This window comes from Entelurus aequoreus, linkage group LG02 (genome assembly GCF_033978785.1).
Source record: "Entelurus aequoreus isolate RoL-2023_Sb linkage group LG02, RoL_Eaeq_v1.1, whole genome shotgun sequence".
NCBI classification, from domain to species: domain Eukaryota; kingdom Metazoa; phylum Chordata; class Actinopteri; order Syngnathiformes; family Syngnathidae; genus Entelurus; species Entelurus aequoreus.
In genome coordinates this window covers 66,856,222-66,875,160 of record NC_084732.1, presented here as the reverse complement: position 1 = coordinate 66,875,160, position 18,939 = coordinate 66,856,222, and the positions used below count along the sequence as shown (strand labels likewise).

The 18,939-nt window shown below is 40.6% G+C and overlaps 1 protein-coding gene across 2 annotated transcripts in view; it reads left to right on the top strand.

The window, feature by feature from the left end:
- The first annotated feature begins 665 nt into the window (after positions 1–665).
- The window catches only part of slc17a6b (solute carrier family 17 member 6b), a 31,618-nt gene continuing 13,344 nt past the window's right edge, over positions 666–18,939 (top strand). The window contains exons 1-9 of one of the 2 annotated variants that reach the window (XM_062030969.1): positions 666–1,004; positions 1,058–1,151; positions 1,739–1,994; positions 3,330–3,448; positions 5,409–5,523; positions 9,954–10,041; positions 10,137–10,223; positions 14,632–14,774; positions 14,923–15,072. In XM_062030969.1, the coding sequence (XP_061886953.1) occupies positions 1,078–1,151; positions 1,739–1,994; positions 3,330–3,448; positions 5,409–5,523; positions 9,954–10,041; positions 10,137–10,223; positions 14,632–14,774; positions 14,923–15,072 (1,032 nt within the window). In that variant the 5' untranslated portion in view covers positions 666–1,004; positions 1,058–1,077. Of the gene's footprint in view, positions 1,152–1,738; positions 1,995–3,329; positions 3,449–5,408; positions 5,524–9,953; positions 10,042–10,136; positions 10,224–14,631; positions 14,775–14,922; positions 15,073–18,939 lie in introns of both variants that reach the window. The other variant, XM_062030960.1, reaches the window with a different exon arrangement.

The window sequence follows — 18,939 nt, the reverse complement described above, 5'->3', positions numbered from 1 at the left end:
ATATATATATATATATATATATATATATATATATACATATATACAGTATATACATATACTCACACACATTACACACATATCTAAACGCACGCTTACTTACACACGTTTTATTCTTTATTATTATTGATTTTAATCCCCAAAATATGTGCATGTTTGTGTATGAAGCTGTGGTTGCCTGGGAGATGGAAATATGGAACAACGCATACATTATTGATGGATTCCGAGGTGGAGGAGCGCACGCTTGTTGGAGGGAAAATCCACTCCCGCTCATTTGGTTTCCATAGCACCGCCCCTGGGGGGGCTGCAGCTTCTACGTAGGGCTTTTCTATCCTCCTATTTGTATGGGGCTATTTTTTATTTTATAGGGGGAAATAGTCAATAAAATCGCACCATTTTTCACACATCTTTTAAATCTGACAATTAAACTATAATCCATCCGAACATTTATACTTAAGTGTGCGTGATGACATACAATTAAATACAAAACAAAAGGAGAGGTATAGTGCTGAATTATAATGCTGTGCGAAATAGGGAGTTTGGCCTGGTCGTGTGCGGCACATGTGTCCAGATGTTGCGTGGCTGTGGCTGACCTGCAGAACACGACGTCAGACCAACGTGCGCTCAGCAGCGCAGGAGACACCAGAGCTTCACTCCCTCCTCTGTTTCCTACACGCAACTCCAAGCCGCCTCCATCCACCACCTCCAACTTTCTCCTTGTCTCCTTTCCCCCAATCTTGGTCTTCAAGGCGTCATCAACTCATGTTGTGCTTTTGATTTATTCGTTGTTTTTTTTGTTTTTTTTTTTTATTTATTTTTTTTTACCGCCTCCTTGATTCATTATCCAGGAGCGCGGACTCGGTGGAGGATCAATGGAGGCGCGCACGTCGTCTCATCATCACCTTCTCTAAGGTGTTTTCTTTATTCCTTTTTTTCTGTTTTCTTTATTTTTGCTCCTTTTGGCGCATCAATCACCTGGATCGTCGTCGGCTTGAGGATGATGACAAGTAGGTAGTAATTTTTTTTTTAAAAATACAGACTACAATAACACCAGCAGCAGCAGGCCCATAGAGACTGGATATGGAGTCCATGAAGACCAAGGCCACGGCGGGGATGAAGGACCTGGCGGGAAAGACATTGGGTCACTTGCACAGGTAAGGAGCCCCACATCACACCTGCGTGCTTTTTTTTTTCCCGGTCCCCCCCCCCCCCACACTGCTGCAGTCTCGGCACGTGAGATTACGGCAATCAGCGTGTGCGCGCGTGGGATGGCATCAATCTATTAGTCAGAAATTTTAAAAAAAATGCGAATTTAGGATATATATATATATTTTTTTAATATTCAGTAAAACGCAAAGAAAAGGAGGACATAATGTTGTTGTTTTTTGTTGTTGTAACGAAAAAAGCAAAAAAAAAAACGTTATTGTGATGAAGCCGTTCTTAGGGTTGTAATAATTCCAAGAAAACTGTGGGTGTGTTAAAAAAAAAAAAAAAAGAAAAAAAAAAAAAAAAAGAAAAAAAAAGGGGATGCCCACTGATGTGCCTGCTGGGCTGAATGCTAATGAGGGTAAAAGTGATGCTGCAATGCGGTACTTACTGTATATTTAAAAAAATTGCCATTTTCCCCTTCAAGCTTAAATATAAAGTCAATGCACATCCACCAATTCATATTATAAAAAAATAATAATTTATTATGATTATTATTGGATTGCCGTGACTATATGAAAGGACTACATTTCAGGGTGATGGACAAGAGGCAGAAGGGCGGGGAAGTCATCGAGCTGACGGAGGACGGGCGTCCCCGGGAGGCCGCGGAGAGGAAGCCGCCGCTGTGCGACTGCAAGTGCTTCGGCCTGCCGCGCCGCTACATCATCGCCATCATGAGCGGCCTGGGCTTCTGCATCTCCTTCGGCATCAGGTGTAACCTGGGCGTGGCCATCGTGGGCATGGTCAACAACAGCACCGTCCACCAGAACGGAAAGATCATCATCAAGGAGGTGTGGCCAACACCTGACACGTCAGCACCACACCTGTATGGTTTTATATATATATATATATATATATATATATATATATATATATATATATATATATATATATATATATATATATATATATATATACACATACAGTGGGGCAAAAAAGTATTTAGTCAGTCACCCATTGATTGTCAATGGGTGGCTGACTAAATACTTTTTTGCCCCACTGTATATATATATATACAAAATTATTCAATGCAATTTTGCAGCCATATTGCAGGGCCTGATTTATTGGTTTAGTTTTGTTCATTAATTATTATTTCTAACCTGCTTATTAAATAATTGAATGCATTGTTTCATCCCATGCAGGAAGGCCCCTCCTTATTTTAAGTGACAGTGTTTTGAATTAAGAAACGCGTGTAAAAATGTTAATTAATAAATGACGGGGTGGTTCCTATGGATTATTTTTTTTTTAACAGCAAATGTATTTCCTAGCCCTTTCATGTTCAGTCACTGGAAATTATACTATGGCACATTTCCCTACATCCCCAAACCCCTTCCCCCACCCCTCCCCACCCCAAGGCACGCAGTGTATAGTGCTGGTCTTGGGCTTTCTATAATCGACATGTATGTGTTTATTATAAAGTTAAATTCGTTATTTTTGCATTATTCGTTTTAGTACAAAACATGCATCAAAATACATTAAAGGTTGACTAAGAATCGTTTTACATAAAGAAACAATATTGTCATTCAAATTAAATTCTGCTTAGGGCCAACATTTAGCCCGTTTCAGATAGGCCCTGATTTATTGGTTGGATTATTTAAAAAAAATTAAACTATTATTTTGTTGTGTATGCAACATAATTCACAATAATGCATCACATCCAAAAATGTTCCTTATGAAAATGACATGTATGTATTCCTTTTTATTGTTATCAAATACACTAAAACACTAAAACCACTAAAACGGTGTAAGAAAAACATGCTAAATATATATTAATCAATATTTTTGGTAATTAGGATTCAAGACCCTTTATTGTCATATCAGCTCACATGAGACATATGAGAGGGCCAATGCAAGAGCGATATAATTAGATAGAATATTATTCGTTATAAATAACATTACTCAATAATGTATTATTTCCCTCTTTAAAATAATGATGTAGTCACCAGTGAAAATCAAACTGCAGACCGCCAATCGCTCCGGAGCCACAAGTTGGACACCCCTATCAAGCCATTCATCGCACACATTGGCATTAATAAATAATGGCTTTACATTTTAATCATCCTATTTTACTCAACATTGAAAAAAATATATATTTTTTTTAAATATTGCTTAATGGATTTTTCCAGAAAGCCAAGTTCAACTGGGATCCAGAGACTGTGGGGATGATTCATGGCTCCTTTTTCTGGGGTTACATTGTGACTCAAATCCCAGGAGGATACATCTCCTCCAGGCTGGCTGCAAACAGGTAGGAACACCTTTGTACACTTTCAGGGAAATATGTATTATTTCAAAATCATGAAAGCAAAAAGAGACATAAATATATTGATGGAACGTGGGTGTTTAAAAAAAAAATATATAAATATATATTTTGTTGATATGTATATATATATATATATATATATATATATATATATATATATATATATATATATATATATATATATATATATATAACAGGTGGAACCATGCCCGTATGTAGCGGAAGCAACACTGCCACACCTTCATTCACACAGCATATATATATGTATATATATATATATATATATATATATATATATATATATATATATATATATATATATATATATATATATATATATATATATATATATATATGTATATATATACATATATATGTATATATATGTTACATATATATATATATATATATACAGTGGGGCAAAAAAGTATTTAGTCAGCCACCCATTGATTGTCAATGGGTGGCTGACTAAATACTTTTTTGCCCCACTGTATATATATATATATATATATATATATATATATATATATATATATATATATATATATATATATATATATATATATATATATATATATATATATATATATACATATATATATATATATATACATATATATATATATATATATATATATATATATATATATATATATATATATATATATATATATATATATATATATATATATATATATATATATATATATATATATATATATATATATATATACATATATATATATATATATATATATATATATATATATATATATATATATATATATATATATATATATATATATATATATATATATATATATATGCTGTGTGAATGAAGGTGTGGCAGTGTTGCTTCCGCTACATACGGGTCCTTGGAGGCTGGGGGCGGGCATGGTACCACCTGTTATTGATCTACTTGGGTGGGGGGGAGCACGGGGTTCTAAGCAGTCTTCCTCTGGGGACATACAAGGGCCTTTATTGACATAAACGTTGACATTTTACTACCATTCGCCTATTTGATAGCAAGTGTTTGCTGTATTTTTAGATTTTAATTTGTTTTATTTTTTCTAAAACATATGTATTTTAATTAATATAAACTACTACGGCAACATAATCCTGAATGTAAAAAAGGCCGAATTTGTGTTATTTTTGTATTAATTGACAAACACACACATACACACATATATACGTTTTTTAATTAATTGGTCCCGTGCCTGACCGAGCAGTCGACCAGTTTAGGCCCCGCCCCCACATGCTACACGTGACAGGAATGAGCAATAGCATGTTACCCAGCTACCATAAATTATTTCTTATTCAATCTCCACATTTTAAATCTGTGTTCGGTATTGCTTTTTAACATATGAATTATAAAAACATGTTGCGGCCCCCGAAAGGGACAAGCGGTAGAAAAAATGGATGGATGGATGTTTCTGAGTCTTCGGGGAAAAAAGGTTTTTCTTTTTCATGGGAGCTGTTCCCCCTCCAAGGTTGCTAAGCGACACAAGTGATGAGGCGTTTTCCTGCGTTAACTATTGATCTTGATGATGTCTGCTCTGTGCTGTGTTTATGGAATTATTAATGGAGCAGCTATAATTATAGGAGCATGTTTTATTAATTATCCGATTCCTTCAAAACGTAAGAGAGAACGATGGATGATTTAAGTGCACAAAACGAACACATTTTAGGGGGAATTTTATAAGTAGACACATATCCAAAATGCGGCACGTGGGCCATTTGCGGTCGGAATATTGGATTATAATCCTGCGTGGTAACAATCTATTTCTACAGAAATTGATACATTCTATGGAAATAGATTTGAATTATAAAACATTTAAACAAGAAATGTTAGAAAACAATTATCATTATTGATGTGTATTTAACGGTTCAGCCTGTTTTAGCAGTTTTAGTGTTTAATAATGTTCCATGTAATCTTTTTTCAAAGGGTGTTTGGTGCAGCCATCGTCCTAACGTCAACACTCAACATGTTCATTCCCTCGGCTGCCCGAGTCCATTATGGCTGCGTGATTTTCGTTAGGATATTACAAGGGCTGGTGGAGGTAAGGAGCCTCTTTTTTTCTTTTCATTAATAGAAATACTGCACGGTGCGTCTGGCTATGAATAGACAAGGGCTATGCAGACCTAGTCTTGCTTGTGTTTTACACAATGGAAAAGCAAAAGGACAGAGTGTAAAGTGCACTTGGTATTCAGCCTGGGGAAATCTGAGATGTGCAGTATTGATCCAGTCTACGCTTTGTGGGCCTCCGCTTTCACTACAATATAAATCCCTATGCAAATGGATGTAGAAAGGTAAATGCTCATACAGTAAATGCATTGCTTCATGGCCACACACACAATTTGACATCTTTATTTCGAAGTCTGTGTTGAAATTTCGAAAAAGCAGTTGAAGAAGGAAAAAAAAGGCCACTACGTCACCATACAAATGACATAATCTATGTCCTACATATTGCAAATTAGGTTTGCCCAGGTTGTTCAAATGAGTGACGTGATGAACATTTAATAGCTGCACTACTAGACATTTTTGTAATTTGTTCAGCCTATAATTAATGGAACATATTCATCTTTGCTGAATATTGTCTCGATTTAATATTATTGTGTTCCATGGAAAATTATGCAATACATGCATAAACATGGGAATGATGTTTTTTTAATCGGTCTAAAATGTATAAATGTATTTACAGTCGTACCTAGGTTTTCGTACGCCCCACTTTTCATATGATTCAGTTATCGTATACGTCCAAACAACGCGCCCAACAAAGTATCTTGCATGTCGTTCCATGGAATCACGTGTACATACAAAGAATCCCACGTGTTGTGACTCAGTCGCTGATTTTCGACCCGATTGTTTTCCAAAATGCCTAACCGCCCGTAACAATATAGTCCGTTTGCCTATGTATCATTTTGTGGACTCAGGTGCCCAAACATAGAATCCCATATGTAAATGACTGTCTTTATCTTATTGAGCAAAGCTGCAAAAGAAGCCACCATGGGACCAAATAAATAGAAAGGTGTGAAAGACTATTACATTCAAGTAAGAACTGGTAGCAAAGTACAAAGGTGTCGTCCGTGTGGTCCCTTTGCAGTTTTCAAAAAAACCTCAAAGTGAAGTTAAATGTTCATGTATCCATCTCATTCGCCATTTATTTATATTCCAGATTATTTACTGCATTTAAAACAAACTGGTATTGTTGTAAAATGTGTTTTGTGTTGATATTGTTTTGGGGTACCTGGAACAGATTAATTGCATTGTTTCCTACGGTAAAAGTTGCTTCCGTTTTGGAATAATTTGGCTATTACCTGGCATTTTTGGAACGTATTAATAATGAAAACCTAAAGTCATACTGAAGTAAATTCAACCACACATAGCAAAAAGGTTCTAAAATATTGTTTAACTTGACTAGGGGCAGCCCTATTAATTATCATGACTGATCTACAATCATTTGTTGGACAGCCCTTATTGCAAACTTAAGGCCCAGGGGCCACATCAGGTCTGCTACATTATCTTATGTTGCCTGCAAAGACCTGGAAATGGGTGTCAATAATGCATTTCGGCATTTTTGCTGAACATGTTTCAATTTTCAGGGGAAAAAAAATGTACCACATGTATCTGCAGTTCTTAACTTAATGTTGTTTGATGCAAAGAGCTATTTCAAGCATATATTCTGTCTTTGAAAACCTTTGTTAAGTTATTTCTACAATAGTTGAACTTTAATATCTGTCACCTTGACTTCCGATTGCCAAGCACTTTTTCCATCGGTTTGTTGGCATACGATATGATAATAATTAAATTAAAGGGGAAATTGTGTAATAATATCATATGGCGACTATACATTTACGTAGTCTTGCAGTTACAAGTACCCTGTTGAGAGCAGCCGTGACTGAGATGTGTCCGATGATAAAAATGAGTTTTACACCCCTGTCTTATTGGATCAACTAATGTTTAGAACATTTAGTACGTCCAAAAACTATAGTAGGAAAATAGTAGATCTACACACGTTTTGGAGCCATGGCTAAACAACTCCAAGCTCATCAGATGAAACTATTGCATGTACGTACAAGTTATTTAGATTTGTCCCTATTGGTTAGGATGGTCAGAAACAACCCAGGAACCACCAAGGCTTCAGCCTGCAATGAACTAAAAACTGCTATACACCAGTGTCACTGTCCACTTTGAAATATGTTAATAAATTACGTCATAATGGCTCATAGACTGAGATGATACTTCAAGTATGGTTGAAATTTGACGAGCCAAATATTTTATAATCAGAAGAGATAAAGATTGAGCTATGTCCTCACAATAAACACGCATGAATACTGGTTTTGGAATGGATGAATCTGACTAAATTAAGAATAAAATGCTCTGACCTGGACCCTGTTAGACTATGCATGAAAAACAATCATTTCAATGAACTCTACCAATTCTGCCAAGAAGATAGATCAAATAGTCAGCCAGGATTTTGACCAAAGCTTGTTGATGGAAACAAATAGCATCTGGTCGAGAATAAACTTTTATCAAATATTAGAGGCGGTGTACGTATATTTTATAATTCATATTAACTGAAGATGAAGTACTTCATTATAGTCAATACATCAGGGGAAGAAGATGTTTGTTTTATCATTCGACTCTGGAGAAAGAACACTTCAAATAAACCATTGAGTGGCCCAAATAGACACAATAAGTTTCCCATGATAAGTGTGCATAAACTTCTGAAAATTGTAAATATTACGTATCATAAACAATGATGTACATGTCCTGGTCGTGGAACTGTGGACCAACTCTATACTATCCTTGAGGATGCAAGGGAGTTTGCCGATCAGTCTACAGGTGCTTTGTGGACTTGGAGAACGCATCTGTATCCCTCGGGAAGTCCTGCGGAAAGTGCTCAGAGAGTATGGGGTATCGTACCACCTCAGTGTGGCGGTCTGCTCCCTGTATGATCAGCATCGGAGCTCGGTCCGCATTGCCGGCAGTAAGTCGGACCCATTTCCAGTGAGGGTTGGACTCTGCCATGGCTGCCCTTTGTCACCGATTCTGTTTACAACTTTTATAGACAGAATTTCTAGGCGCAGTGAGGGCGTTGAGGGGATCCGGTTTGGTGGCTGCAGGATTAGGTCTCTGATTTTTGCGGATGGTGTGGTCCTGCCGGCTTCATCTGGCCAGGATCTTCAGCTCTTACTGGATCGGTTCGCAGCTAAGTGTGAAGCGACTGGGATGAAAGTCAGCACCTCCAAGTCCGAGTCCATGGTTCTTGCTCGGAAAAGAGTGGAGTACCATATCCGTGTTGGGGAGAAGATCCTGCCACAAGTGGGGGAGTTCAAGTATTTCAGGGTCCTGTTCACGAGTGAGGAAAGTGCGGATTGTGAGATCGACAGGCAGATCGATGCAGCGTCTGCAGTGATGCGGACCCTGCATCGGTCCGTCGTGGTGAAAAAGGAGCTAAGCCAGAATGAAAAGCTCTCAATTTACCGGCCGATCTACGTCCCCGTCCTCACCTATGGTCATGAGCTTTGGGTTATGACCGAAAGGACAAGATCACGATGGGTACTAGTGGCTAAAATGTGTTTCCTCTGTTGGGAGGCGGGGCTCTCCCTTAGAGATAGGGTGAGAAGCTCTGTCATCCGGGAGGAACTCAGAGTAAAGCCCTGCTCCCCCACATCGAGAGAAGCCAGATGAGGTGGTTCGGGCATCTGGTCAGAAAGACCCCCAAATGCCTCCCTGGGAAGGTGTTTAGGGCACGTCCGACCGGTAGGGGACCACGGGGAAGAACCAGAACACGGTGAAGAGACTATATCCCCCAGCTGGCCTGGGAATGCCTTGGGCTTCTCTGCTTAGGCTGCTGCCCCCGTGACCCGACTTCTGATAAGCGGAAGAAGATGGATGGATGGAAACAATGAGGACCCTTAACAGTCTTTGGGAACTGTTTTGCTGACCTTGGATTTTGTCAAACTAAGATTGGATTGTACAAAAACCAAAGCAATTTTTCCCAATAGAAATTATGTAAATCCAATTAATCTGTTTCAGACACCAACAAATATGAACAAAAAACATTTCATAGAGAATAATTATAGTTTTACTCTCAAAAAATATGATATACATATAAATTATGACTGAAATGGATAAATTAACATTACTTGTATATTTATTCAAGACTTTTGTCAGCCATGCGTACGTAATTTTTGCACTTAACTATGAGTTATTTCTTGAATTCAATAGTGTTTCTCATTTTTTTGTATCTAAGTGCTGGCACTTGCAACTCATGGGGGCGTATTTTGAGGTCGTACTCAATAAAAAAGACAGTCATAAACATATGGGATTCTTTGTTTGGGGACTAGTTTGTTACATCCATACTGTACATATATTTTGGAGAAAATTCTGTTCCAAAACGAAACCAAACATTATGTGAAAATTGGGGAGTACGTGCATTTGCAAAACACCAAATACATACAAATTATTATCATTTTTATTTAGGGAGTCACCTACCCAGCCTGTCATGGCATCTGGAGTAAATGGGCTCCTCCACTTGAAAGGAGTCGTCTGGCCACCATCTCCTTCTGTGGTAAATATGAAAAATATTGTCTTAGATGGTTTTCATATTCATGACATATTCCTGTTGGGAATTCTTCTTGTCCGCCAACAACTTCTATTTTTCAGGCTCTTATGCTGGTGCTGTGATTGCAATGCCTATGACTGGGATCCTGGTTCAGTATACAGGCTGGTCTTCAGTGTTTTACGTCTATGGTACGGTTCATTACTGTACAATACTTGTTCTATTATGTAAAGGGAATATAGTATGCACGAGCTCGGGTCAAATCAAAATAGATTGACCATCATTGCATTCACTGAAAGTCAAATGGATTTATCCAGGCAGACCATGTATTGATTTCCTTCCAAAATGCTTTGCTCTGTCAATAACTTACCCCCCTTGTTTCTGTCTGTACTGGAAACAGCTTCTGGGTTTTATTCTCTGAGTCTGCCAAACAATGTGTGTAAACACGACTTACAGTGCATCCGGAATGTATTCACATCGCTTCACTTTTTCCACATTTTGTTGTTGCAGCCATAGTCCAAAATGCAATACATTCATTTTAGTCCTCAAAATACCCCATAATGACAATAGAGGTCGGGCGCAATGTGAGCTTAGCGGCACCCGTAGAAAGACCATGGCAGTCCGATCCTCGACTACAAAAGCTAGCTCTTAGGATGTGTAACGTTACCTCGCTGGGGAGGAAGGAGCCTGAGCTGGTGCACGAAGTGTAGAAGTTCCGGCTGGATCTAATTGTACTCACTTCTACGCACAACAAAGGCTGTGGAACCAGTCCTCTCGAGAAGGGCTGGAGTCTCTTCTAATCTGGGGGGTGGAAATAGTTGTTGCCCCGCGGCTCAGAGCCTGTTCGTTGGAGTTTAACCCAGTAGACGAGAGAGTAGCTTGCCTCTGCCTCCTGGTGGGGGGTCGGGTCCTGACTATTGTTTGTGCTTATGCACCAAACAGCAATTCAGAGTACCCGCCCTTTTTAGATTCACAAGAGGAAGTACTGGAGAGTGCTGCCACAGGTGATTCCCTTGTTCTGCTGGAGGACTTCAACAGAGGCTATGATTGGGAGAACCGGCTGCCTGATTTAAACCCGAGTGGGGTTTTCTTGTTGGACTTTCGCGTTCATCACATATTATCTATAACGAAGACCACGTTCAAACATAAAGGTGTCCATATGTACACTTGGCACTAGGACACCCCAGGCCGAAGTTCAATGATTGACTTTGTGGGTGTGTTATCAGATTTACGGTCTCATGTTTTGGACACTCGGGTGAAGAGGGAGGCAGAGCTTTCCACCGGTCACCACTTGGTGGTGAGTTGGCTCCGATTGTGAGGGAGAATGCAGATCAGACCTGGCAGGCCCAAACGCATTGTGAGGGTCTGCTGAGGACTTCTAACAGAGTCCAGGACCATGTTCCGGGCCTCTATTGTCGGGGTGGTCGATCGGAGCTGCGGCCGCAAAGTGGTTGGTGCCTGTTGTGGTGGTAATACTAGAATCCACTGGCGGACACCAGGGGTGACGGATGCTGTCCGGAGGCAGCAGACAGGTACCGACAGGCCAAGCGGTGTGCGGCTTCGGTGGTCGCGCAGGCAAAAACACAGACATGGGAGGAGTTTGGGGAACCCCCGTGGAAAATGACTTCCGAATGGTTTCGAAGAAAGTCTGGACTGCCATCCGCCGCCTTAGGAGGGGGAAGTAGTGCACCGTGTATGGTGGGGGATGGTGTGCTGCTGACCTTGACTTGGGATGTTGTAGATCGGTGGAGGGAATACTTCCAAGACCTCCTCAATCCCACCTACTCGTCCTATTTCTGTGGCTGGGGTTACTGAGGTAGTTTAAAATATCCTCGGTGGCAGGTCTTGGTTGACAATACTCTGCAACATTGCATGGACATCAGGGGTGGTGCCTCTGTATTGGCAGACCCGCTGTGGTGGTTCCTCTCTTTAAGAAGGGGAACCGAAGGGTGTGCTCCAACTATGCTGGGATCACACTCCTTAGCCTTCCTGATAAGGTCTATTCAGGTGTATTTGAGAGGAGACTACGCCGGATGGTCGAACCTCTATTCAGAAAGAGCAGTGTGGTTTTCATCTTGGTCGTGGAACTGTGGACCAGCTCTATTCTCTCACAGGATCCTCGAGGGTGCATGGGACTTTGCCTTGTCAGTCTACATGTGTTTTGTGGACTTAGAGAAGGCATTAGACCGTGTCTCTCTGGAAGTCCTGTGGTGAGTGCTCCGGTCCATTCCTGAGGCCTTGGTCCGCATTGCCGGTAGTAAGTCTGACCCATTTCCAGGGAGGGTTGGGCTCTGCCAGGGCTGCTCTTTGACACTGGTACTGTTCATAACTTTTATGGACAAAATTTTTAGGCACAATCAGTGTGGTGAGGGGATCCGGTTTCATTTCTGCCAGATTAGCAGTTAATATGGTCCTTCTAGTTTCATCTGGCCAGGATCTTCCGCTCTCACTGGCTCGGTTGGCAGCGAAGTGTGAAGCGACTGGGATGAGAATCAGCACCTCCAAGTCCTAGTCTATGGTTCTCCACTGCAAAAAAGGTTGGAGTGCCATATACGGGTTGTGGAGGAGATCATGCCCCAAGTGGAGGAGTTCCAGTACCTGGGAGTCTTGTTAGCGAGTGGGGGAAGAATGGATCGGGAGATTGACAGGCGGATCCGTGCAGAGTCTGCAGTGATGTGTACCCTGTATCAATCCGTCATGGTGAAGGAGCTGAGCCGGAAGGCAAAGCTCTCAATTTACAGGTTTCTTATCCTCACCTATGTTCATGAGCTGTGGGTTGTGACCGTAAGGACAATATCACAAATACAAGCGGCCAAAGCTCTGTCATTCGGGAGGAGCTCAGAGTAAAGTCGCTTCTCCTCCACATAGACAGGAGCCAGATGAGGTGGTTTGACCATCTGGTCAGAATGCCCCCCGAACGTCTTCATGAGGGGGTGTTTAGGGCACGTTCGATCGTTAGGAGGCCACGGGGAAAATCCAGGACACGTCGGGGGGACTATGTCTCCCAGCTGGCCTGGGAACACCTTGGGATCCCTCGGCAAGAGCTGGATGAAGTGGCTGGGGAGAGGGAAATCTGGGCTTCTCTGCTTAGGCTGCTGCCCCGTTGACTCGACCTCGGATAAGCGGAAGACGATTGATGGATGGATGGATGGATGGATAAAAAACTAAGAAATCCCATGTACACAGCGTAAGTATTTACAGCTTTTGTCATGAAGCTAAAAAGTGAGCTCAGTGGCATCCTGTTTCAGCTTTTAGTACTTCAGATGTTCCTACAGCTTAATTGGAGTCCACCTGTGGTCAAGTCAGTTGGTTGGACATGATTTGGAAAGGCACACACCTGTCTATATACAGTATAAGGTCACACACTTGACAGTGCATGGCACAGCACCAACCAAGAACGAAGTCGAAGGAATTGTCTGTAGACCTCAGAGAAAGGATTGTCTCGAGGCACACATCTGGGGAAGGGTACAAAAATATGAGCACGATGCCCTCCATCATCCGTAAATAAAAGAAGTTTGGAACTCAGAGCTGGTGGGCCATCAAAACCGAGTGATCGGGGGAGAACAGCCCTAGTCAGGGAGGTGACCAAGAACCTCATGGTCACTGTGTGAGAGCGTCAGCATTCCTTTGTGGAGTGAGGAGTACCTTACAGAAGGACAACCATCTCTGCAGCAATCCACCAATCCGGCCTGTTTGGTAGAGTGGCCAGATGGAAGCCATTCTTTCGCAAAGGTTTGCCAAAATGCCCTTAAAAGACTCTCAGACCATGAGAAACAATATTCTCGGGTCTAATGACACAAAGCTTAAAGTCTTTGGCGTGAATGCTATGTGTCATGTTCAGGAGGAAATCAGACACCCCTTTTATCAGGCCAAAACCATTCTTACAGTGAAGCATGGTGGTGGCAGCATCATGCAGTGGGGATATTGTTCAGTGGCAGGAACTGGGAGACTAGTCAGGATAGAAAGAACGATGCCTGCAGCGATGTACAAAGACATCCTGGATGAAAACCTGCTCCAGAGTGCTCTTGAACTTAAACAGGGGCGATGGTTTATCTTGAAGCAGGACAGGGACCCTAAGCACACAGTCAAGATGTTAAAGGAATGGCTTTAGAACAACTCTGTAAATGTCCTTGAGTGGCCCAGTCAGAGCCCAGACTTGATTGAACATCACTGGAGAGATCTTAAAATGGCTGTGCACCGACACTCCCCATCCAACCTGGTGGAGCATGAGAGATGTTGCAAAGAGGAATGGGCGAAACTGCCCAAAGATAGGTATGCCAAGCTTGTGGCATCATATTAAAAATACTTGAGGCTGTAATTGCTGCCAAAGGTGCATGAACAAAAGTATTGAGCGAAGGCTGTGAATACTTATGTGCGTGCGATGTATTACTTTTTTATGTTCAAAATATTTTTTTAGAATTCCTAAAAAAACAAAAACGTTTTCCCATTGTCATTATAGTGTTTATTCCATTTTGGAGTAAGGCTGTAACATAACAAATTGTGGTAAAAGTGAAGCGCTGTGAATAAATTCCGGATGAACTTTTAGAACAACAATGGGAACAATAACCTGTTTGTAATTATCTTGCTTGTGATGCATAGGATGTGTCGGCATCTTTTGGTACATGTTCTGGATATTGGTGTCCTATGAGAGCCCTGCTGAACACCCTACCATCACTGATGAGGAGCGCTGCTACATTGAGGAAAGCATTGGAGAGAGTGCCAATCTAATGGGTCCTGCTGAGGTGAGGAGTTTGATAAGCCAACGAAAGTATCAGTGAACAGTAATTACAGTATCACTGAGAACCATTTGATGTAGTTTCTGGTCACAGGGCAAGTTCTAGTTGACACAACAAGCAGTTAATTAAACTGCGTTTAACCGATCTTTTACAGAAATACAAGACACCCTGGAGAAAGTTCTTCACTTCGATGCCCGTCTATGCAATAATCGTGGCCAACTTCTGCAGGAGCTGGACATTTTACCTGCTACTCATCAGCCAGCCTGCCTACTTTGAAGAAGTGTTTGGCTTTGAGATCAGCAAGGTGAACCTTTATTGAAATATATGGCCGGCAGGGGTAATTCTGCAGCGATGCCCAAACACTCCGGACACAAAAATGATCCATAACCAAAAATCTACACAAACACCACAAAACGCATGCAAGGGAGATATATTGCATATTAAAAACTGGCAATCAGGAACATACAGTAGATATAACTCGATACAACACTCCCCTTTGAGCTGCGAGCATATGGTAAACCTGAGCTAGTGGTGGCAAAGTGTCTGACATTCCATTGTTGTAGATGGCAGGGAATCGAAGACTACAAGAACTGTTGTAAAATATGCTGTACGGTTGACACAAAGACACAAGGAAGTTAGCCAGGCTATTAACAAGTTAACCATGCTACCCGGAAGTTAACCAGACTATTAAGAAGTTAAGCCATGCTACCCGGAAGTTAACCAGACTATTAAGAGGTGAAACCATGCTACCCGGAAGTTAACCAGACTATTAAGAGGTTAACCAGGCTATTAGGAAGTTAGCCAGGCTATTAAGAAATTAGTCAGGCTAACACGGGTTTAGCCAGGCTTTTAAGAAGTTAGCCAGGCTATTAGGAAGTTAGCCTGGCCACCAGGAAGTTAGCAAGGCTATTAAGAAGTTAGTCAGGCTACCCGGAAGTTAGCCAAGATTTGAGAAGTTAACCAGGCCGTAAAAAGTTAGCCAGACTACCAGGAACTTAGCTCGGCTATTAAAAAGTTAGCCAGGCTACTAAGAAGTAAGCCAGGCTACCAAAAAAACAACCTGGAAGTGAGGGAAATCCAACATGAGCGGCATACCCAGAAGAAATAGTAAAAATAGTAAAAGTATATATATTTTAGTAAAAGTATATATATATTTTTTTAATTTGTATTTATTGATGTTTTTCTTATTTTTCACAAATTATTATTAAAAGTCTTAAAAGACAGATACCCCTCAGTTTAGGCACTCATTAGCCTGGCTAACTTCCAAATAACATGACTAATAGTGCATTCTGTTTTACCTCAGAATTTGGAAGTCGTAGCAAGGAATGATGTCACAGCTGAGCTATGAGCGTTGTAGTTACGAAGTTTGTAAATGAAAAAAGCTATTATTACGCTTTCCTTATCTGAATATTAACAACTTATGGACAAATATGCGCTCCTTCATAAATGTATATATATACATATATATATATATATACATATCCAACAATACATCGTATACGGCTGATTTAGTGCGACAAAAACTTGCGAGAAGTACTTTTACAGATTTACAGAAATGTATATTATTGTTTAGACTCAGAGCAGCCATCATTAATAGTGGTAAGGACTTTCCGAGTAGAACATCCGACATCGGGGAGCGTTCCAGTTGAAACTTCCAGCTAGGAACTCAGAAATTTCGACTTCAGTACAAATGGAACGCACCATGGTAAATTTTGCTCTGGGAATAAATAGCTCAATTGATGACACATTCACTCATGCACTGTGCATATAATATAACAAGGCCAAAGCATTTCACAAATGATAGAAATAATATGATTGGAAAGTCTGTAATTATGGATTAAACAAATGTATTATTTCGGTACAAATGAAGCAAATCACACATTTGAATGAGAAATATAAAGTAGATCGATGGCTATTACTATAGGCACACTTGAAACAAAGACTTAATAGAAACGGTAAAAATAAGTAATAGGGGTGCTCAAAACCCCCTGTTCACATCCAATTCTTATTTGTTCCGATTCTAAATTGATTCATAATTTTTGAGGATCAATAAAAAAATAAATAAAATAAAATAAAATATATACCATATTTTTCGGATTATAAATCGCTCCGGAGTATAAATTGCACCGGCCGAAAATGCATATTAAAGAAGGAAAAAACATATAAGTCGCACTCGAGTATAAGTCGCATTTTTGGGGAAATTTATTTGATAAAATCCAACACCAAGAATAGACATTTGAAAGGCAATTTAAAATAAATAAAGAATAGTGAACAACAGGCTGAATAAGTGTACGTTATATGACGCATAAATAGCGAACTGAGAACGTGCCTGGTATGTTTATGTAACATATTATGGTAAGAGTCATTCAAATAACTATAACATATAGAACATGCTATACGTTTACCAAACAATCTGTCACTCCTAATCGCTAAATCCGATGAAATCTTCTTCCTCTGTGTCGCTTCTAAACAACTCTGCCAACTCCAAAGGCCGACAATGCACCGCTTCCTCTTCTATCGGTACGTCGCTTACGTCAGAGTCATCGTCAGTGGCAGTTCCAATTATTCCAGCCTTTCTGAATCCGGACAGGGTGGTTTCGGTTGTCACTGAAGCCCATGCTTTGTCGATCTATCCAATGACATCCAGAAAAGTTGCATGGCGCATTCTCCCGGTTGCCGTGAAGCTGTGCTCTCCATCCATCATCCACTGCTCCCACAGGTTGCGCAGGACTGCCTTAAAGGCCTACGGAAATGAAATGTTCTTATTTAAACGGGGATAGCAGATCCATTCTGTGTTATACTTGATAATTTCACGATATTGCCATATTTTGTCTGAAGGGATTTAGTAGAGAACATCGACAATAAAGTTCGCAACTTTTGGTCGCTGATAAAAAAGCCTTGCCTGTACCGGAAGTAGCGTGACGTCACAGGTTGTGGAGCGCCTCACATCTGCACATTGTTTACAATCATGGCCACCAGCAGCGAGAGCGATTCGGACCGAGAAGGCGACCATTTCCTCATTCATTTGAGATTTGTGGATGAGGAAAGTGAGAGTAAAGGATTAGAGGGCAGTGGAAGCAATTCAGATAGGGAAGATGCTGTGAGAGGCGGGTGGGACCTGATATTCAGCTGGGAATGACTAAAACAGTAAATAAACACAAGACATATATATACTCTATTGGCCACAACACAACCAGGCTTATATTTAATATGCCACAAATTAATCCACATAACAAACACCTCCCCCTCCCGTCCATATAACCCACCAATACAACTCAAACACCCGCACAACACACTCAATCCCACAGCCCAAAGTACCGTTCACCTCCGTAAAGTTCATACATCACATATATTTCCCCAAAGTCACGTACGTGACATGCACATAGCGGCACGCACGTATGGGCAAGCGATCAAATGTTTGGAAGCCAAAGCTGCATACTCACGGTAGCGTGTCTGCTATCCAACTCAAAGTCCTCCTGGTTGTGTTGCTGCAGCCAGCCGCTAATACACCGCTTCCCACCTACAGCTTTCTTCTTTGCTGTCTTCATTGTTCATTAAACAAACTGCAAAAGATTCACCAACACAGATGTCCAGAATACTGTGGAATTTTGCGATGAAAACAGACGACTTAATAGCTGACCACAATGGTGTCCCAGTATGTCCGCACAATCCGTGACATCACGTGCAAATGTCATCATACCGAGACGTTTTCAGCAGAATATTTCGCGGGAAATTTAAAATTGCACTTTACTAATCGAACCCGGCCGTATTGGCATGTGTTGCAATGTTAAGATTTCATCATTGATATATAAACTATCAGACTGCGTGGTCGGTAGTAGTGGGTTTCAGTAGGCCTTTAAAGCCCTTCTCAGTTTTTATAAGTTACCACCAATGTTGAAATGATCAATTTTCATAGGTACGGAAGTAGTAGCAGGTAGCATCTTTTTTTTCACAATGCACTTCTGCCATGACCCGCCCCCGCCAAATTTTTATTGGTTGACGTGTGTGTGTGTGACGATTGCTGATATACGCCTAGTCTCTTACGTGAATGAGATAAATAACATTATTTGATATTTTACGGTAATGTGTTAATAATTTCACACATAAATCGCTCCAGAGTATAAATCGCACCCCCGGCCAAACTATGAAAAAAACTGCGACTTATAATCCA